This window comes from Rhinichthys klamathensis, unplaced genomic scaffold (assembly GCF_029890125.1).
Source record: "Rhinichthys klamathensis goyatoka isolate OS25496 unplaced genomic scaffold, OSU_Roscu_1.1 h1tg000461l_1, whole genome shotgun sequence".
Lineage (NCBI taxonomy): Eukaryota > Metazoa > Chordata > Actinopteri > Cypriniformes > Leuciscidae > Rhinichthys > Rhinichthys klamathensis.
The window spans coordinates 378,580-402,303 of NW_026606950.1; the positions used below are offsets into that span (position 1 = coordinate 378,580).

The following is a 23,724-nucleotide window of genomic DNA, read 5'->3' on the forward strand; positions in this document are numbered from 1 at the left end:
AAGGTCATCCTTCAAATATTTTTTTTACACCAGTAAAAATATTTTAATTATTTTTCTTTCAGCAACACTTTAGGCTACAATAAGGTCCCATTAGGTAACATTAGTTAATGAACTAACAATAAGCAATATCTACATTTTACAGTATTTTATTAATGGTACACTGTAAGTTTTGATGCTGTTAATAAATAATATTATGAATCACCCTTTTCACCTAAAAATCTTCCATGATTTCATTCCAAAATATTCTACAACAAATGCAGTTGAAACAAATAAACGAACAACAGTCTGCTTCTACATTCCACAAAACTCACATTTAGTATCCATCTCTATATAAAATCTTTAAAAAAAAAAAAAAGCTTTACCAATGTACACCAGAGCTTTAAGTTCGCCCCCCTCTGTCAATCACCATTACGTCAATGTCTACGTCAGGTTTGTCCCTGCTCCCGCGGATTTTTTTTTGAAAGGTGTTTATGTCGTCCTCCAATTCCGCCTTTAAATTTCCAACATTTAGAAAATAAATATTGTCAAATAAAGCCAAACATGGTATAAAAATAAATACTCTTGTAAGGTAAACACGTCTCAAGGCTGAAAAGATGTGTGTTTTAAGTAATTTGGCAGTTCAACGCCTTTTTTTTAAACAGGCATCGCTTCGGCTTCTAAACGTCAGACAGCAGCTGTGTTTTCCTTTGTGGCGCTCACACATGCCTCTGATTTTCAACATGACTTGTAACGTGTGTGGTACGGTATTATTTGGGGTATACGACGTCTAATGGCTACTTATTTGTTGGCCGTACACGTCCACTGCTTTTTCAATCCTGTTAACTTCTCGTTCTGACAAACTTCAAACGAATATACCGGGAAACATGCTAACTTTACACTCCACCGCCCGTTATTTAATCTTTTTCCAATACGCAGGGACCAAATACAGGTCTGTCTCCATGTCAAGCACAGTCACGCTTCTTCCTTATTGAGCTGTTATAAGTTATTATAACACCACATGTCTGCTTGTCCTTCTGTCCTCAGTGGCGTGATGAGAACACCAGCCGATCAAGCTGTACAGGGGGTTGAGAATCATTTAGAGGTCAGTCTCTGCCTGACAATCAAAAACAGTTGACTATCTCAAATAGCTTTTCCTCATGACTGATGCCAATTTGTTTTGTTTGTTTGTTTGATACTTGTTTCGGTAAGAAAATGTTTAAAATGTCCGTTGAAACTGACACGATCCAGTTCTCTATTTTACTGCATTCAAATTCTCTGTTTCTGGTGCTTGTCTCAAAACATGTCACCTGACCTCTTTAATTTAAAGCAATATGTCTGCTCCTTAAACTGCATTTCTTTTGGAAATGTAATATAAATGTTTTCCTGTGTGATGTATTTCTGTTGGCAAGACAGTTAGTTGCTCTTGCATGGATTGGATTGTGTCTGTGATTGGATTTGTTGCACAAAAAAGTAATGAAACACTAATTTGTCAAGGATAACACGAAGTTAAAAACTTGTTTCCATTGCGGTCCTTGATGTTATCCACAAACTTCACTCCTAGCAACAGGTGCATTGCTATTGTATAGCATTATAAATACAAAATTACAATACGTTTCACATTTACAAAATTTACAATCACAGTTAAACACATACACACCATATACTAATAGAAATTCATCACTAAAACAACCTAACAACCAACTTTTAACTTTAATACTAAAACTAGCCGTATTTAAAATACTTTTTAATTTGCACGTCGCATCGTCAGTGGATCAGAGGCAGAACTTTCTGCGCTTTTTTGGAATTGCACTCTCACGCTAATTTGATGTAGTAAATCTGATTCTGGCCCTACGTGTCTGGATACCATTCATTTCATTGCTGTTGTTTGTTTGCTTCTGTGTAGAGTGCAGTGCGAAAACTAAAGCCGGTCAATGAGGTGTCAGTGTCCATCTCCAGTAGAACTGACAGTGGTGTGCATGCCTTGTGTAACTCTGCACATGTGGATATCCAGCGGAGAGCAGACAAACCCCCACTGCTGGAGCAAACCCTGGTGGAGGCCTTAAACTTCCACTTGAAAGCAGAACCTATAAGGTGGGAGTCTTTTGAGTGTCACCCCCTTTTTTTTGAATATACATGAAAATGCACATTTCAAACTTAAGTGGTTGTAATTCAAGAATGCTTTGGAATATAGACGTAAGATTGGTCTCGTTTTAAAGAAGACTTTTGGCAGATTTTTGTAGAAGTGAAACGGAAAAAAAGTTATAGAAGTTTGAGTTTATGAAAATGTACAATGTAAAAAATTTAATTATTCATATTTTATAGAAAATTTATATTTTCAAAACCTGGGCGACTCTAAAACTGAAAAAAAAAAAAAAATCAAAGTAAAAAATCTGAACAAGTTGTGTTTCAAATTTTAGGTTGATATCTCAAAAAATGAGCTTTCAGTAAGATTTTGTTTGTGCGCAGTACCAAACTTTTTCAGTAGATGACAACCAGACTCCATTACTGCCCATATAAGGGCGCCTCCATTTCCATATGTGTTTTGAGTGATATGAACCATTATTTCCACAATTTTCATACAATTTATGAAGTAGACATCCTATTCAGAAGTAATATGAGAAGTTTGGCAGATTTTGATATGAATTCAACCTCTAAGAAACATAAAAAGAACAAGTATGTGCGTTATAGCTTCCTGCCACATCACAAATGGTGAATCTATAATTTTTTCTTTATATTTAAAAAAAAATCAGACCTTTTTTTCTAAAATAATTGAATGGATGCTATCTTTTGAACTCTTGGCATGAAAACAAACTGAGGTTTCTACCCTTCTTTCATGATTTTTCATGTTCATCACTATTTTAAAATAAAGGTCTAAACACGCCTTAGGAGTATGAAAATATTCTTGTTGCAAATTGATAAATTATGGCTCCTCTGTAATTCATTTTGAAAATCAATCACCAAATATGGAAACTAGAGATTGTAAGCTTTCAAATGATATATAGTTTGTCAAGATTAGTTTAGTATAGGATATTACTGTTTTAAAAATGTAATGGATTTGGGCCCACCGGTGGGCCGGTGACACTTAAGGGAGTTAAAAAGCTGTATGTATTTTATAGAAGCTTGTTTCCACCACTTAATAAAATATTAAGGTAATTGACTTTTTATCTCACAAATCTGACTTTTTCTCTGACTTTTTCTCTGCATAAACTCGAATTGCAAATTATAAAGTCAGAGACAAAAACTCACAATTTTCTGACTTTTTTCTCGCAATTGTGATTTTTTTCCACCCTTCACAATTCTGACTTTATATCACGCAATTCTGACTTTGTAACTCGCAATTGTGAGGAAAAATGTCAGAATTGTGAGATAAAAAGTCGCATTTAGCTTTTTTTATTTTTTATTCTGTGGTGGAAACAAGCTTCCATTGTTTTTGAACCACATTTTTTATATAAAATATTGTTTAACAGTTTGGAGTCAGTAAGATTTTTTTTTTTTTTTTAAAGAAATTACTATTACTTTTATGAAACAAGAATTCCTTAAATTGATCAAAACTGACATTAAAATCTTTTACATTGTTACAACACAATTATATTTCAAATAAATGCTGTTCTTTTTAACATTCTATTGATCATAGAATCCTGGGGGGAAAAAAATATCACAGTTTCAACTAAAATATTAAGCAGCACAACTGTTTTAAATATTGATAACAATAAGGAATATTTCTTGAGCATCAAATCAGCATATTAGAATGATTTCTGACCTGTAGACACATATTATCAGGGCAAATGAACCACATTAACAGAGCAATCGCAACAGTTCGTTTCAACCGAACCAAGTGTGAACACACCATTAAACATTAAAAACATGACCCTCATATAGCATTAACTCAAAGGTTTTCTTTTTAAAGTCAAACAATGTCTCACACTGTGTAGTGTCCGTGTCAGAGAGGTTAAAACATGGCTAATTCAGATCTGCTGCAGTCTTTGGAGGTTACTTAGTTGTGAAAGATCAGGGCCAGTTATCTGGAGATTCAAACCCCTGAAGGGGGGATTCATGGGAATTACTAGGACCCCCAGTTGCTCCAGGCAGACCTTCCTTGTATTAAATGCTCTGTAAATTGCTTTTACAAAGTCACCTTGACACATCTTCTTTAGTGTGCTGGTGTGGTGTTTTGCTGTTAGTGACCAAGTGAATCATTTTGTGCTGATAAGAAAGTACGGTAGTATGAAACGTCAAAGTGGTAGTTGCGTAGACTGTCAATGGCGGGACAGAAATCTCTCAGATTTCATTTAAAAGATCTTTGTATTTCAAAGATGAACGAAAGTCTTACCGGTTTGGAAAGATATCAGGGTGAGTAAATGATGACAGAATTTTAATTTCTCTTTAAATTCATATTTTTTCTTTGTTTGTTATTTCAATCCAAATCGTATAAGTTTGTGTAGTTGGGTGGTGGGACGAGCAGTGATGAATATTTTAGTGGTTGTGGGTTGGGGAACCTCAGGTCTGATTGAGGTCACAGGAACCATTCACAATTCACATCAAGAATCGATGTCACTAATGCTCATCTTGCACAGACGCCTGGGATTCTCTTTTAATGCTTTAGTAACTGTTTCATTGCCATTTTCATTTTACATTTGCCTTATGTCACAAAAACTCTTTAAAACTGAGGGCACACAGTGCTCATGTCTGGTCTGTTTGTGTTTTATTCCATGTTCCTGTTAGCAGCGATTAGCGCCTGCTGGTAAATCATTAATACCCACTGACAGACTCCTCTGGGAGCCTGAGCATGTCATCTTCTGTATTTGCTGTTGTGAGTGGAGGAGCAAACTGGTGGAAATTGCCCCTGAAATGCCCCAGCGACCCTGCAGAGTCTAATGGTGCCTTTATCTGGAGATGCTGCTGTCAGATGCGCTCTTTTCTTCACTATGTTTAGATCTCACTGCCCACTGAAGACGGTCTCATGCACTAATGAAAATAGTATAACTGAAGGAGATTCTTAGATGCTTTTTTAAAAGATCACTGTTTGAAGAAGTCTCTTCTCAGCAGCATTTATTTGATCCAGATACAGTTTAAAAGTAATATTTTGAAACAATATTGCAATTTAAAATAACTGCTTTTACAGTATTTTAAAAAGTAAATTATTCCTGTGATGAAAGCTGGATTTTCAGCATCATTACTCCAGTCTTCAGTGTCACATGATCCTTCAGAAATCACTCTAATATGATGATTTGCTGCTCAAGAAATGTTTCTGATTATTATCAATGTTAAAAACAGCTGTGCTGCTTCATATTTTTGTGGAAACCGTGATGTAATTTTTTTTCTCATGATTCTTTGATGAATAGAAAGTTCAAAAGAACTGCATTTATTTGAAATAGAAAGCTTTTGAAACATTATAAATGTATTTACTGTCACTTTTGATCAATTTAATGTGTCCTTGCTGATAAAAGTATTAATTTCTTTCTTTCTTTCAAAAAAATACTGAAACTTCTGAACGGTAGTGTATTTGAACGATTTATTATATATTTTATGTATTTCAAAAACTGTAAAAAGTTTAAGTTTATCTTACTTACTTACTCTAGTTTAAATTGTTTTGATGCCTGATTTGATGCCTGAAATTATTTAAAGCACATCATTTCACAAAAATGCCACAATTAATTAAATATGCTCTCACAAAGCTAAAATATGCATCTGAAAATCAATTCTGTTATAGGAAATATCACCTTATAAATATCACACCTTTTGATACTGATGTAATTTTTGTTTAAAATATTTCTTTCTTTTTGTATTTACAGATAGTTATATTTTGGGGCATCCTTAGTATAATTATGTTATATATAACATTGTTAGCAGAACATTGGCAGTTTATCTGTGGACGGCTCTTTGTAAATGTCCCCTTTCTGTTAACATAACGTAACATAAACCCTCTTCATTTGACTCGTATGACCTCATCACAGTAAGTGTGTTGAATGTCAACAGGATCCGTGACTTTTGAACTTGATTTTTTTTGTCGATTTGTCACGTTACCATTAAACTCAGGAGTATATTCACAGAATATCCATACTGTCCTCACATGATTATTAATGAAGCGCTCTGTCATGTGCTTTAGGGAGCGTCTGACGGTGATAGACTGGTCCTCTCAAAAGGCCTCATGGGACTGTATTGCATGAATGTTTAATGACGAGTTGAAGCTTTTTGTGAGACAACATAGAACTCATGGGGTTTCAAGACCACCAGTTTAATCCATAAGCGCACTTAGTCAGATGAAGAGCACCATCACAGCAGGTGACAGTGTTTGGAGCGGCATATCTAGCGTCGCAAAAACCTTACAGATGATGTAAATACTGTTGTAAGTTTCACTGTTATTCAACTATAATATACAATATACTTTTTACAATTTGAAATACTACACACATATATATATATTAGGGGTGGAACGGTACACAGAAGTCACGGTTCGGTTCATACCTCGGTTCAGACATCACGGTACGATTTCGGTACAATGGAGGGAAAAGCAAAACAAAAATGCAGAAGGCATTGTATTTTGTAAATAAGTTTTTTTTAATAAAGGCATAGAACCAGTTTTTTTGTAGTGCACTGACAATAGTTTTATATAATTAGTTTAATAATTAAATTAATAAAAAGACAAAAAGACCTTGTGATATGTTTGGTAATTGTACCTGAATTAATTTAAAATTATTTTGCTATATCTCAGATTAAAATATTTGTTTTTCCTTAATTTTAATTAACATTATTAATTGACAATGTAACATTATTCTCTTCTGAATTATAAATAATTGATTTCTGTATAAAATAATACTACCATTAAAAACACATTCGATTTTCTTTTTTTAATCAATGTAGAATGTGTAAGATTAGCGCTCCGAGGACAAGAAATGGAAACCAATGCAATATGACGAATGTCCAAAAGATGGAACCCACAGACTGTTTTGAAATGGAGTTGGATAAATATGTTTTGCTTTTAAAACAGTGTGTGATATTTTGGTTGGGTGACAGTTGTAGGTTACAGTTTGACAAGAGTTTACAGTGTGACAAAAGCACAGTGTGTTGTGTTTTATTGCGAGTGTATACCAATATAAGTAAACACTTTGCAGGTTTAATGATCTGAACAAAATGACAGAGTATGTTTTTTACGTTTCCTCTCTCTCTCTCACACACACACACACACACACACACACACACACACACACACACACACACACACACACACACACACACACACACACACACTCCAGCATTGCAATCTTGACATCGCTGCCTGTTCATTATGCGGTCGCGGTCACACCAAACGCGAATAGAGCGTCAAATTCGCGTCTAGTTCGACGCTAGTCCAGAGTGAATAGGACGCGCATATAAAGCCAACGTTTGAAGTGAACGCGCATTCAGAGCTAAGCCGATGGTACAGATTATGTGTCCCTAAAGAACCCGCGTATAACAGTAGTTCCGCATTACATTAATTAATTTGCACGCGAGTTTTATTTATTTGTATACCGTGTATTCTCCGTGTAAATTCGTGCACCAAACCGTGACGCCCGTACCGTTTCGGTTCGATACGAATACATGTACCGTTCCACCCCTAATATATATATATATATTGGGGCCGGGACTTTAACGCGTTAATTAAGATTAATTAATTACACACTTTAACGCGTTAATTAATTACACAAAAAAATATTTTTAATCGCACTTATTTTTGCACCGCGGAATGTTTCTCACTGGATGAGTTTCGGCGGACCGATTATACTGGCGCACCAACTAGCGTTCATGACAAAGAAGCTGACGAGATCGCTTTGATTGGCCGGTGGCTGGGAAATGTTGTTACAAAAAACGAACGGATGGAAGCGTCGATAAGAGCATGGTTGTGTGCAAGCTATGCAACAAGGAATTCGCTATTGCTATTAGTGTAGTGTAGCAATATGCTATTGCTACACTTAATGGCAAAAATTGCACTGGTCTGCTGGACTTGGTTGAACAAAAATAAACAATATTTTGTTGCTTAAAGGGATACTCCACTTTTTTTGGAAATAGGCTCATTTTACAACTCCCCCAGAGTTAAACTGTTGAGTTTTACCGTTTTTGAATCCATTCAGCCGATCTCCGGTTCTGGCGGTACCACTTTTAGCATAGCTTAGCATACATCACTGAAGTGGACAAGACCATTAGCATTTCTCATTAAAAAATGACCAAAGTGTTTCGATATTTTTCCTATTTAAAACTTGACTCTTCTGTAGTTACATCGTGCACTAAGACCGACGGAAAATGTAAAGTTGCGATTTTCTAGGCTGATATGGCTAAGAACTATACTCTCATTCCTGCGTAATAATCAAGAAACTTTACTGCCGTACCATGAGAGCAGCAGGCGTAATGATATGACGCAGCGCCTGAAAATAGTTCCGTTGTGTTGACGGAAGGTGGCCTATTTTCAGGCGCTGCGTCATATCATTACGCCTGCTGCTCTCATGGTACGGCAGTGAAGTTTCTTGATTATTACGCAGGAATGAGAGTATAGTTCCTAGCCATATCAGCCTAGAAAATCGCAACTTTACATTTTCCGTCGGTCTTAGTGCACGATGTAACTACAGAAGAGTCAAGTTTTAAATAGGAAAAATATCGAAACACTTTGGTCATTTTTTAATGAGAAATGCTAATGGTCTTGTCCACTTCAATGATGTATGCTAAGCTATGCTAAAAGTGGTACCGCCAGAACCGGAGATCGGCTGAATGGATTCAAAAACGGTAAAACTCAACAGTTTAACTCTGGGGGAGTTGTAAAATGAGCCTATTTCCAAAAAAAGTGGAGTATCCCTTTAAGCTTATGTATGCAGTCATTATTCAATGGTATACTAAAAATCCATGTGAAAAAAATTACTTCTCACTGTTCTCAGGTCAAATATTTATGCGATTAAAATGCGATTAATTTCGATTAATTAATTACAAAGCCTCTAATTAATTAGATTAATTTTTTTAATCGAGTCCCGGCCCTAATATATATAAATGTGTGTGTGTAGTATTTCAAATTGTAAAAAGGACTCGATTTTAATGTGTTCTGAATAAATGGGGTGTGTGGCTGTTCAAAACTCGCTGTCCTCCTACTAGGTTGTTGCTATTGGTGGTTCCCGGACCGGTTGTGTGGTTTCTGAAGGTGTTCTGCCAGGTTTTTAGTGCATGATTGCCAAGTGGTTGCAGTGATAATCAGGTTTCTAGAAATGGTTTGGTTCTTTCTTCAGTGTATGTCTATGGCAGTGGTTCTCAATGAAGGGGGTCGGGACCAACTAGGGGCCGCAAAATGCAATTATCTAATCAACCAATCACATGGCAGTTGCTTCAATGCATTTAGGGGTGTGGTCCTGGTCAAGACAATCTCCTGAACTCCAAACTGAATGTCAGAATGGGAAAGAAAGGTGATTTAAGCAATTTTGAGCGAGGCATGGTTGTTGGTGCCAGACGGGCCGGTCTGAGTATTTCACAATCTGCTCAGTTACTGGGATTTCCACGACAACCATTTCTAGGGTTTACAAAGAATGGTGTGAAAAGGGAAAAACATCCAGTATGCGGCAGTCCTGTGGGCGAAAATGCCTTGTTGATGCTAGAGGTCAGAGGAGAATGGGCCGACTGATTCAAGCTGATAGAAGAGCAACTTTGACTGAAATAACCACTCGTTACAACCGAGGTATGCAGCAAAGCATTTGTGAAGCCACAACACGCACAACCTTGAGGCGGATGGGCTACAACAGCAGAAGACCTCCCCGGGTACCACTCATCTCCACTACAAATAGGAAAAAGAGGCTACAATTTGCAAGAGCTCACCAAAATTGGACAGTTGAAGACTGGAAAAATGTTGCCTGGTCTGATGAGTCTCGATTTCTGTTGAGACTTTCAGATGGTAGAGTCAGAATTTGGCGTAAACAGAATGAGAACATGGATCCATCATGCCTTGTTACCACTGTGCAGGCTGGTGGTGGTGGTGTAATGGTGTGGGGGATGTTTTCTTGGCACACTTTAGGCCCCTTTGTGCCAATTGGGCATTGTTTAAATGCCACGGCCTACCTGAGCATTGTTTCTGACCATGTCCATCCCTTTATGGCCACCATGTACCCATCGCAATGCACCATGTCACAAAGCTCGAATCATTTCAAATTGGTTTCTTGAACATGACAATGAGTTCACTGTACTAAAATGGCCCCCACAGTCACCAGGGGCCTCATTTATAAACGTTGTGTACGCACAAAAGAAGGCGTACGCCGCTCTCTACGCAATAATTGGTATTTATAAAAAGCAAAATTGACGGTAAAATGTGCGGTCCTTCACGCAAGCTCTGACCCAGGCGTACGCACAAAAACGGGTGAAATGAGAAATGGCGACACCGTCGGCAGATGGAAGAAACACGTGAAAGTGTGTGAAACTGTGTGAAACTGTAGACCGTTGTGTAAAATAAATGGCAATACTGCCTCTCATAAATAACACGGAGACTTCACAAACCAAGTCTTACAATTAACAGCTTACACGAACACCCGTTTGATCGATCTGCAACAGAAATGCAAATTACTGTAACACATATTTGCAAAAAGAAAAGTGAAATATGTTCTGCAATAATATTGGCATGTTATACAATTCATCCTCATAAATAAGATGGTAAACAGAACGAAATAATGTACAAAACTGATATTCTCGCCAATGTGTCCGTCAGGCGGAGCAGATATGCAATTATAGATAGTCAGATGGATAGATGGATAGATAGATAGATAGATAGATAGATAGATAGATAGATAGATAGATAGATAGATAGATAGATAGATAGATAGATAGATAGATAGATAGATAGATAGATAGATTATTTGTCCACTGGGGAAAGTTGTTTTCATAGTAAAAATGTCTTCATCAAGTCAAGTCAAGTCAAGTCACCTTTATTTATATAGCGCTTTTTACAATACAGATTGTATCAAAGCGCTTCACAGTGATAACATGAAAACAATATAACAAAAACAATATAACAATATAACAAAGTTTGTTTCTAAAAGAAATTGCGTCAACGTCCACCTTAAGTAAGGCAGATCAATAATATTATTGAATATTAAATGTTAAATGTCCCCAACTAAGCAAGCCAAAAGCCAAGGCAACAGTGGCAAGGAACCAAAACTCCATCAGGTGACAGAATGGAGAAAAAAACCTTGGGAGAAACCAGACTCAGTCGGGGGGCCAGTTCTCCTCTGGCCAACGGAGGAACAGTGCATGATTCGGGCAGCATTACAAGTCAGATTGGATCGGAACATTTAGAGTATTTTTTGGAAGTCCAAGTATGCACGCCGGTCTTAAGACGAGTTGTTGAGGATCAGTGCCGTCCACCATAGAGAGTCCATATCGCCCGTGTTGAGTCGTCACTTCATAGGCTTTGTGATTGGAGCATCTGAAGTCTCCGTGAGAGGCTGGATACAAACTGGAGCTGACGAACGCCATTTTCTCGGGACTCGCGTCCCGAGATAACAGCAGAAAAGCAAAGGGAAAATAATTAGCGTAGCTGCTGTTCATAATGATGATTTCCATAACACAGGCGTAAAAGACAAAACATGAAGACAGTGACTCTTGCGTCCCAAAATCACCCCCCTCCGTCCCCCACTCAACTCAGCCCAGCTTACTGACCTCTACGTCCCTCCTGCTGCTGAGACCTAACCACAATCTCACAATCTCTCCGCAACCCAACCATACGCGCCAACCCGTTGACTAAGGCTGTCGAGCCCCACTGGTGCGTGAATAGGCAGTTTCAGTGGACAACGGTTCCGTATGGCATACTACCTACCGCAACACAATATCTGCCCAACCACCCGTCATTCACGCAATATACACAGGAACGTAATGACTGCAAATACTATGCAACCTATACAGATAACCTACAGTCTCTTCAAGTTTTATAGTATTAAATGCATTTGATCTGATTCAGCAGTATAATAAAAGGTAAGCATTATGTAAATGCTTGGCTAAAAAGATGCGTCTTTAATCTAGTTTTAAACTGGGACAGCGAGTCAGAGCCTCGAACAATATCAGGAAGGCTATTCCAGAGTTTAGGAGCTAAATGTGAGAACGCCCTCCCTCCTTTAGTGGACTTAGATATCCTAGGAATGACTAGAAGCCTCGAATTTAGTGATCTTAAAGAACGCGATGGATTGTAGGGCGATAGAAGGTCCATTAAATACACAGGAGCTAAACCATTTAGGGCTTTATAGGTCAGTAATAGTACTTTGTAATTGATACGGAACTTGATAGGTAACCAGTGTAGAGATGATAAAATTGGTGTTATATGATCATATTTTCTTGACCTAGTAAGAACTCTAGCGGCTGCATTTTGCACTAACTGTAGCTTGTTTATTGAGGATGCAGGACAACCGGCTAATAAAGCATTACAGTAATCTAGTCTCGAGGTCATGAATGCATGAACTAACTTTTCTGCATCGGAAACAGATAGCATGTTACGTAATTTAGCAATGTTTCTAAGATGGAAAAAGGCCGTTCTTGTAACATATGAAATATGATTTTCGAAAGACAAGTTGTGGTCTAGTATAACTCCCAGGTCTTTTACCGTAGAGGATAAAGTAACAGGACATCCTTCTATATTAAAGTTGTATTGTAAGTGGTTTTGTGGATAGTTTTTTGGACCAACAAGTAATACCTCCGTTTTATCTGGATTTAGTAGCAGGAAATTATGCATCATCCAGCATTTTATATCTTTAAGACACTCTGTCAATTTTGATGAGTTAGTGTTTTCATCTGGCCGTGATGAAATATATAATTGAGTGTCATCGGCATAACAGTGGAAATTAATTCCATGTTTTCTTATAATATTACCAAGTGGCAGCATATATATTGAGAATAGCAGAGGGCCTAACACTGATCCTTGCGGCACTCCATAGTCTACTGACGTTATCTTCGATTTTTCCCCATTTAAACAAACAAAATGGTAACGGTCTGATAAATACGATCTGAACCAGCTTAATGCCTGTCCCTGAACACCAGTGTAGTTTTGTAGTCGATCCAAGAGTATTTTATGATCGATAGTGTCAAACGCAGCACTAAGATCGAGTAGAACTAGTATTGAGATACAGCCTTGGTCAGAAGCTAAAAGTAAATCATTTGTAATTTTAACTAGCGCAGTTTCTGTGCTATGATGCGGTCTGAATCCTGACTGAAATTTTTCATATATCTCATTTTCTTGCATGAAAGAGCACAATTGAGCGGACACAGTCTTTTCTAGTATTTTAGACATAAATGGAAGATTTGAAATCGGTCTGTAATTTGCTAAGTTATTTGGATCTAATTGCGGTTTCTTAATGAGAGGTTTTATTACTGCCAGCTTGAATATTTTTGGAACATGACCTAAAGATAAAGACGAGTTAATAATATTAAGAAGAGGCTCTTCCACTACAGGTAACACTTCTTTCAGAAATTTAGTTGGTATTGGATCTAATAAACATGTTGTTGGTTTAGATGCAATGATAAGTTTATTTAGCTCTTCCTGTCCTATAGTTGTAAAGCGGTGTAGTTGTTCTTGAGGGGCGATAATTGAGGCTGAATCATAAGACACCATAGAGGATTGTACATTTACAATTGTGTTTCGGATGCTTTCTATTTTCGCATTGAAGTAGTTCATAAAATCATTACAGCTATACTGTAACGGAATATTTTGCTCTGGCGATGTCTGTTTATTTGTTAGTCTAGCCACAGTGTTAAATAAAAACCTTGGATTATTAGGGCCCAAGCCCAAAGGGCGAAGGCCCTATTGTTTTCCTTAGGATTATTTATTATTATTATTATTAGGGCCCAAGCCCAAAGGGCGAAGGCCCTATTGTTTTCCTTAGGATTATTTATTATTCTTCTTATTATTTTTCTGCTACCTTTTGGACACTTTTGGAGGCCTTAACATGCTCAAAAACTCCTGAAACTTTGCACACATGTCAGAACCCGCGGCCATCAGGGCCGGGCTGAAGATGGTACCCGGGCGTGGCAGGGGGGCTCGACAGCGCCCCCTGGAACGGGGTCCGAAAACATGGTCCATAAATCAAACACGCTTGCATGTAATAATTTGAAACTTGGTACACATGTAGATCTCCTCGTTTCATATATACTTCACACTCTTACTTTTTACCCCAGCCCAACAGGAAGTCGGCTATTTAGGGTTGTTGGTAAAACACACGCAATGGAATGTGAAATACTCCTCCTAGAGAATTCAAACAAACGGCACGAAACTCGGTCAGCATGAAGTCAAGACATTGAGGATGAAAGTTTGCGAGGGGATTTTTGATATCTCGAACGGTTTGGCCGTGGCGAGGAAACAAAATTATGGCGAGAAACGTGAAACAGGAAGTGTGTCATAACTACTGCATACATTAACTGATCTTGATGAAACTTCAACAGTGTGTTCGTTGTAAGAGCCCGATCACATGGATGTGACTATTGTGAGTCAAAGTTATAGCGCCACCAACTGGCAGCAGGAAGTGTGTCACTTCCTAAATGCTTTGAAATCACCCTCTTATTTTTACCCGATTTGCTTCAAACTTTATGTGTATAATGTAAACACACGGCAGATGTAGACCTGTGAAAGGATTATTGATATCTTAGATACTGTTGCCGTGGCAACACATCAAACTTTAATATTCTTGTTTGATGCTTTTGAGACTCTTAGCATGCTTGAAATTGCATGAAACTCGACAGACACAGGTATGCATATGGTTCAGATCAAGCCGGACAACTTTCTAATTAACTGTCATTAGCTCAGACCAAGAGGAAGTTAGATATTTTGGTTTGAATGTGGATGTTTCTGAGAATTTTCTCTCCCTCTCCCTCTGACAGAGAGAATGCACCCTGCCATTCGTGTGTGTCTGTGTCTGTGTGGGGAGGGGGGGAGGGGCTCTTTTAGTTTAAACACAAAATTATACATAGGGCCATACTGCCCTCTTGTGTCCAAAATTATATTTATATATACATTATACATATATTTGGTATGTGACTGAGGACCGAGAGCTTTTAAATACGGGACATTGATAATGGCCACGTGCAGAGCGCTCGAGGGAATTCCTATGGAAGTAGGAATGAACTAAAAAACGTTCGCTCTGTTCTGCTCGCTCGTCGCCATGGACGCGCACCATTATGAATGCCAGTGCAGCCGCATACTTTTTAGTGTCACTTTAAAATTAGTGCAATAACGGGGCCGATTGCTTGAATTGTGAGTTCAATAGTCTATTATTTTTCACGGAAAACACAACAACAAAAGAGTACAATGATAGATTCGCTTAAATAGGGGCTTTTACATAAAATAGCCTATTCCGTCATCATCTTTTCAGTCAGCTCTTCACTCTCGTGATTAATGAAATTTGACTCCTGTTGCTGATATTTGCTGCAACTTTCGTTCCGCTCACAATTTAGTAAGCGAACACGCTTAAAATGTGTTTTTATTTTATTTTTGTGTATATATATGTGTGTGTATATATATGTGTGTATATATATATATATATATATATAGCTTATGTTTCAAATATGAGTTAATTAACAATCGTTGGAAAGAATGATACTTTTAATATCACTAAACCGTCATTAGGTGTCGCCAGGCGACCGTCTTAATGAGCGAGTCATTGATTCATTCGTTCAAACGATTCGTTCGAACGGCTGAGTCATTCATGAATGAGACAGATTATGGATTGGTCGTTGAATCTTTGAGTCAACCGATTCGTTCAAAATGCTGAATCATTCAGTAATGAGAACGCGTTGCTGTGAGATGCTCGATGGTTCTGCTGTGATCTTTGTTTAACTATTTTCGCTGCTGAAACAGAAAAAAAAGTCAATATTGCATCTAAAATGTAAGTGATTTGACGTGTGTGTGTGTGTGTGTGTGTGTGTGTGTGTGTGATTGTGTCTGTTACAGTGATTGTTTAACCCTTGTTAAAGTTTAGGCCTTGTCTTTTTGGATATATATCTTTTTATATAAAAAAAAATAGCATACAACCCATGTATTTTAAATGTATTGTTTGCTTTAAATTACATTGAGATTTGTATGTTTGGTAATTGAACCTGAATGAATTATAAATGAATGTGCTATATTTCAGATCATATATTTGTTTTCCTTAAAATTTGAACTAACACTAACTTTATTCTCATCTGAATGATAGATTATTTATTTCTGTATAAAATAAAAACACATTTGATTTTTCTTTTTTAATCAATGTAGAATGTGTAACTGAAAAAATAAACAGATTAGGGCTCTGATCGAGGACAATAATGTCAAAAAAAGAATCAGGGCATGTCTCATATCTTTCTAAAATGTAATTATACACCATTTATTTTTATATAAAATTATACAAATATTAGAACTAAACCCATTTTATTCCTTTTTTTCAATTTAAGAATTATTTTTAAGTTTAAAAACAGCCAGAATGGTTGTTTAGTCAAAAATAATAATAATCCAAATCATATATAGTGCTATACTGCCCTCTTGTGTTCAAAATCAGGTAGGCCTATTGAATTTATATATATTTATATATTAGGGATGTTACTATGGGAATATTTTCCCACCGGTTAATCAACGTGTGATTGTGTAAACAAATTGTGTAAACCTCCCGCTGGGGGGTTTAAAAACACTAACTTGAAAGCGAAAGTATAATATGGACGTCCGCACGGACATTGAAATGGTGGCGCTCGAATGAATTCCTATGGAAGTAGAAATTAACTAAACGTTCGCTCTGTTCTGCTCGCTCGTCGCCATGGACGCGCACCGTTATGAATGCCAGTGCAGCCGCATACTTTTTAGTGTCACTAAAATTAGTGCAATTTCGGGGGCCGATTGCTTGAATTCTGAGTTCAATAGTCTATTATTTTTCACGGAAAACACAACAATAAAAGAGTACAATGACAGATTCGCTTAAATAGGCGTTTTTACATAAAATAGCCTATTCCGTCATCATCTTTTCAGTCAGCTCTTCACTCTCGTGATTAATGAAATTTGACTCCTGTTGCTGATATTTGCTGCAACTTTCGTTCAGCTCACAATTTAGTAAGAAAACACGTTTCAAATGTGTTTTTATTTTATTTTTGTGTATGTGTGTGTATATGTATGTATATATATAAATATAGCTTATGTTTCAAATATGAGTTAATTAACAATCGTTGGAAAGAATGATACTTTTAAACATAACACTAAACCGTCATTAGGTGTCGCCAGGCGACCGTCTTAATGAGCGAGTCATTGATTCATTCGTTTGAACGACTGAGTCATTCATGAATGAGATAGATGTTTATGGATTGATTGGTCATTGAATCTTTGAGTCAACCGATTCGTTCAAAATGCTGAATCATTCAGTAATGAGAACGCGTTGCTGTGAGATGCGCGATGGTTCTGCTGTGATCTTTGTTTAACTATTTTCGCTGCTGAAACAGAAAAAAAGTCAATATTGCATGTAAAATGTAAGTGATTTGACTTGTGTGTGTGTGTGTGTGTGATTGTGTGTGTGATTGTGTCTGTTACAGTGATAAGAGTTTAACCCTTGTTAAACTTTAGGCCTTGTCTTTTTGGATATATATCTTTTTATATTAAAAAATAGTCATACAACCCATATATTTTAAATGTATTGTTTGCTTTAAATTACATTAAGATTGTATGTTTGGTAATTGAACCTGAATGAATTTTAAATGAATGTGCTATATTTCAGATCATATATTTGTTTTCCTTAAAATTTGAACTAACACTAACTTTATTCTCATCTGGATGATAGATTATTTATTTCTGTATAAAATAAAAACACATTTGATTTTTCTTTTTTAATCAATGTAGAATGTGTAACTGAAAAAATAAACAGATTAGGGCTCTGTTTGATGACAAGAAATGAAAACCAATGCGATATGATGAATGTCCAAAAGATGGCTCCCACAGACTGTTTTTAAATAGGATTGTTTGATATTTTTTGCTTTTAAACTGTGTGTGTGTGTGTGTGTGTGTAAGAGATTTTGGTTGGGTGACAGTTGTAGTTTACAGTTTGACAAGAGTTTATAGCTTGACAAAAGCACAATGTTGTGTTTTATTGCAAGTGTACACAAATATAAGTAAACACTTTGCAGTTTGAATAATGTCCTGTATGAACAAAAGGACGGAGTATGTTTTTATGTCTACATTGTTCAATTACGCCACACACACACACACACACACAAACACACACACACACACACACACACACACACACACACACACACACACACACACAAACACTATTTTTCTAATCAGATCAGGCAAGTAATATTCTGTCTTGTCTCTTAAAAAAACAATATATATATATTTATGTATATATATATATATATATATATATATATGTGTGTGTGTGTGTGTGTGTGTTTGTGTGTGTATATATATAAATATAGCTGCGAGCAGCGATGAAAGGGCCAAAGCCGGCGGCACCGCCACCCCGGTTATAGCGCCACCAACTGGCAGCAGGAAGTCTGTCACTTTCAAAAAGCTTTGAAATCACCTGATTGCTTCAAACTTCACTACTATGATGTAAACACACGGCAGATGTAGACCTGGATGTAGACCTGACCTTTCAGAAGGTTGCTCTCGCATACTTTGTGGTTGATATGTGCCCTCAATGCACACTTTTGCAGAGCCCACACTGATACAAGCTCTACAGCACACTTCTTTTCGACAGTCAAAGCAGGGTTACGTTTTTGCACGTCGTGCACAATAACCCTAAAGGCACCAGGGTGGCGGTGCCACCGGCTTTATATATATATATATATATATATATATATATATAAATATAGCTGCGAGCAGCGATGAAGGGCCAAAGCCGGTGGTACCGCCACCCCGGTGCCTTTAGGTAACTAAAGGCACCGGGGTTGCGGTGCCACCGGCTTGGGCCCGTAATCGCTGCTCGCAGCTATATTTATTATTATTATTATTATTATTATTAGGGCCCAAGCCCAAAGGGCGAAGGCCCTATTGTTTTCCTTAGGATTATTTATTATTCTTCTTATTATTTTTCTGCTACCTTTTGGACACTTTTGGAGGCCTTAACATGCTCAAAAACTCCTGAAACTTTGCACACATGTCAGAACCCGCGGCCATCAGGGCCGGGCTGAAGATGGTACCCGGGCGTGGCAGGGGGGCTCGACAGCGCCCCCTGGAACGGGGTCCGAAAACATGGTCCATAAATCAAACACGCTTGCATGTAATAATATGAAACTCGGTACACATGTAGATCTCCTCGTTTCATATATACTTCACACTCTTACTTTTTACCCCAGCCCAACAGGAAGTCGGCTATTTAGGGTTGTTGGTAAAACACACGCAATGGAATGTGAAATACTCCTCCTAGAGAATTCAAACAAACGGCACGAAACTCGGTCAGCATGAAGTCAAGACATTGAGGATGAAAGTTTGCGAGGGGATTTTTGATATCTCGAACGGTTTGGCCGTGGCGAGGAAACAAAATTATGGCGAGAAACGTGAAACAGGAAGTGTGTCATAACTACTGCATACATTAACTGATCTTGATGAAACTTCAACAGTGTGTTCGTTGTAAGAGGCCGATCACATGGATGTGACTATTGTGAGTCAAAATTATAGCGCCACCAACTGGCAGCAGGAAGTGTGTCACTTCCTAAATGCTTTGAAATCACCCTCTTATTTTTACCCGATTTGCTTCAAACTTTATGTGTATAATGTAAACACACGCCAGATGTAGACCTGTGAAAGGATTATTGATATCTTAGATACTGTTGCCGTGGCAACACATCAAACTTTAATATTCTTGTTTGATGCTTTTGAGACTCTTAGCATGCTTGAAATTGCATGAAACTCGACAGACACAGGTATGCATATGGTTCAGATCAAGCCGGACAACTTTCTAATTAACTGTCATTAGCTCAGACCAAGAGGAAGTCAGATATTTTGGTTTGAATGTGGATGTTTCTGAGAATTTTCTCTCCCTCTCCCTCTGACAGAGAGAATGCACCCTGCCATTCGTGTGTGTCTGTGTGGGGAGGGGGGGAGGGGCTCTTTTAGTTTAAACACAAAATTATACATAGGGCCATACTGCCCTCTTGTGTCCAAAATTATATTTATATATACATTATACATATATTTGGTATGTGACTGAGGACCGAGAGCTTTTAAATACGGGACATTGATAATGGCCACGTGCAGAGCGCTCGAGGGAATTCCTATGGAAGTAGGAATGAACTAAAAAACGTTCGCTCTGTTCTGCTCGCTCGTCGCCATGGACGCGCACCATTATGAATGCCAGTGCAGCCGCATACTTTTTAGTGTCACTTTAAAATTAGTGCAATAACGGGGCCGATTGCTTGAATTGTGAGTTCAATAGTCTATTATTTTTCACGGAAAACACAACAACAAAAGAGTACAAGGATAGATTCGCTGAAATAGGGGCTTTTACATAAAATAGCCTATTCCGTCATCATCTTTTCAGTCAGCTCTTCACTCTCGTGATTAATGAAATTTGACTCCTGTTGCTGATATTTGCTGCAACTTTCGTTCCGCTCACAATTTAGTAAGCAAACACGCTTCAAATGTGTTTTTATTTTATTTTTGTGTATATATATGTGTGTGTATATATATGTGTGTATATATATATATATATATATATATATATATATATATATATATATATATATATATATAGCTTATGTTTCAAATATGAGTTAATTAACAATCGTTGGAAAGAATGATACTTTTAATATCACTAAACCGTCATTAGGTGTCGCCAGGCGACCGTCTTAATGAGCGAGTCATTGATTCATTCGTTCAAACGATTCGTTCGAACGGCTGAGTCATTCATGAATGAGACAGATTATGGATTGGTCGTTGAATCTTTGAGTCAACCGATTCGTTCAAAATGCTGAATCATTCAGTAATGAGAACGCGTTGCTGTGAGATGCTCGATGGTTCTGCTGTGATCTTTGTTTAACTATTTTCGCTGCTGAAACAGAAAAAAAAGTCAATATTGCATCTAAAATGTAAGTGATTTGACGTGTGTGTGTGTGTGTGTGTGTGTGGGTGTGTGTGTGTGTGTGTGTGTGTGTGTGTGTATATATATGTGTGTATATATATATATATATATATATATATATAGCTTATGTTTCAAATATGAGTTAATTAACAATCGTTGGAAAGAATGATACTTAATATCACTAAACCGTCATTAGGTGTCGCCAGGCGACCGTCTTAATGAGCGAGTCATTGATTCATTCGTTCAAACGATTCGTTCGAACGGCTGAGTCATTCATGAATGAGACAGATTATGGATTGGTCGTTGAATCTTTGAGTCAACCGATTCGTTCAAAATGCTGAATCATTCAGTAATGAGAACGCGTTGCTGTGAGATGCTCGATGGTTCTGCTGTGATCTTTGTTTAACTATTTTCGCTGCTGAAACAGAAAAAAAAGTCAATATTGCATCTAAAATGTAAGTGATTTGACGTGTGTGTGTGTGTGTGTGTGTGTGGGTGTGTGTGTGTGTGTGTGTGTGTGTGTGTGTGTGTGTGTGTGTGTGTGTGTGTGTGTGTGTGTGTGTGTGTGATTGTGTCTGTTACAGTGATTGTTTAACCCTTGTTAAAGTTTAGGCCTTGTCTTTTTGGATATATATCTTTTTATATAAAAAAAAATAGCATACAACCCATGTATTTTAAATGTATTGTTTGCTTTAAATTACATTGAGATTTGTATGTTTGGTAATTGAACCTGAATGAATTATAAATGAATGTGCTATATTTCAGATCATATATTTGTTTTCCTTAAAATTTGAACTAACACTAACTTTATTCTCATCTGAATGATAGATTATTTATTTCTGTATAAAATAAAAACACATTTGATTTTTCTTTTTTAATCAATGTAGAATGTGTAACTGAAAAAATAAACAGATTAGGGCTCTGATCGAGGACAATAATGTCAAAAAAAGAATCAGGGCATGTCTCATATCTTTCTAAAATGTAATTATACACCATTTATTTTTATATAAAATTATACAAATATTAGAACTAAACCCATTTTATTCCTTTTTTTCAATTTAAGAATTATTTTTAAGTTTAAAAACAGCCAGAATGGTTGTTTAGTCAAAAATAATAATAATCCAAATCATATATAGTGCTATACTGCCCTCTTGTGTTCAAAATCAGGTAGGCCTATTGAATTTATATATATTTATATATTAGGGATGTTACTATGGGAATATTTTCCCACCGGTTAATCAACGTGTGATTGTGTAAACAAATTGTGTAAACCTCCCGCTGGGGGGTTTAAAAACACTAACTTGAAAGCGAAAGTATAATATGGACGTCCGCACGGACATTGAAATGGTGGCGCTCGAATGAATTCCTATGGAAGTAGAAATTAACTAAACGTTCGCTCTGTTCTGCTCGCTCGTCGCCATGGACGCGCACCATTATGAATGCCAGTGCAGCCGCATACTTTTTAGTGTCACTAAAATTAGTGCAATTTCGGGGGCCGATTGCTTGAATTCTGAGTTCAATAGTCTATTATTTTTCACGGAAAACACAACAATAAAAGAGTACAATGACAGATTCGCTTAAATAGGCGTTTTTACATAAAATAGCCTATTCCGTCATCATCTTTTCAGTCAGCTCTTCACTCTCGTGATTAATGAAATTTGACTCCTGTTGCTGATATTTGCTGCAACTTTCGTTCAGCTCACAATTTAGTAAGAAAACACGTTTCAAATGTGTTTTTATTTTATTTTTGTGTATGTGTGTGTATATGTATGTATATATATAAATATAGCTTATGTTTCAAATATGAGTTAATTAACAATCGTTGGAAAGAATGATACTTTTAAACATAACACTAAACCGTCATTAGGTGTCGCCAGGCGACCGTCTTAATGAGCGAGTCATTGATTCATTCGTTTGAACGACTGAGTCATTCATGAATGAGATAGATGTTTATGGATTGATTGGTCATTGAATCTTTGAGTCAACCGATTCGTTCAAAATGCTGAATCATTCAGTAATGAGAACGCGTTGCTGTGAGATGCGCGATGGTTCTGCTGTGATCTTTGTTTAACTATTTTCGCTGCTGAAACAGAAAAAAAGTCAATATTGCATGTAAAATGTAAGTGATTTGACTTGTGTGTGTGTGTGATTGTGTGTGTGATTGTGTCTGTTACAGTGATAAGAGTTTAACCCTTGTTAAACTTTAGGCCTTGTCTTTTTGGATATATATCTTTTTATATTAAAAAATAGTCATACAACCCATATATTTTAAACGTATTGTTTGCTTTAAATTACATTAAGATTGTATGTTTGGTAATTGAACCTGAATGAATTTTAAATGAATGTGCTATATTTCAGATCATATATTTGTTTTCCTTAAAATTTGAACTAACACTAACTTTATTCTCATCTGGATGATAGATTATTTATTTCTGTATAAAATAAAAACACATTTGATTTTTCTTTTTTAATCAATGTAGAATGTGTAACTGAAAAAATAAACAGATTAGGGCTCTTTTTGATGACAAGAAATGAAAACCAATGCGATATGATGAATGTCCAAAAGATGGCTCCCACAGACTGTTTTTAAATAGGATTGTTTGATATTTTTTGCTTTTAAACTGTGTGTGTGTGTGTGTGTAAGAGATTTTGGTTGGGTGACAGTTGTAGTTTACAGTTTGACAAGAGTTTATAGTTTGACAAAAGCACAATGTTGTGTTTTATTGCGAGT

At 36.8% G+C, this 23,724-nt stretch overlaps 1 protein-coding gene across 1 annotated transcript in view; it reads left to right on the forward strand.

Moving 5' to 3' along the window:
* Positions 1-680: 680 nt before the first annotated feature.
* The window catches only part of pusl1 (pseudouridine synthase like 1), a 53,514-nt gene continuing 30,470 nt past the window's right edge, over positions 681-23,724 (forward strand). The window contains exons 1-3 of the mRNA XM_056236660.1: positions 681-928; positions 1,024-1,081; positions 1,883-2,070. Coding sequence (XP_056092635.1) covers positions 864-928; positions 1,024-1,081; positions 1,883-2,070 — 311 coding nt within the window. The 5' untranslated portion in view covers positions 681-863. The remainder of the gene's footprint in view (positions 929-1,023; positions 1,082-1,882; positions 2,071-23,724) is intronic.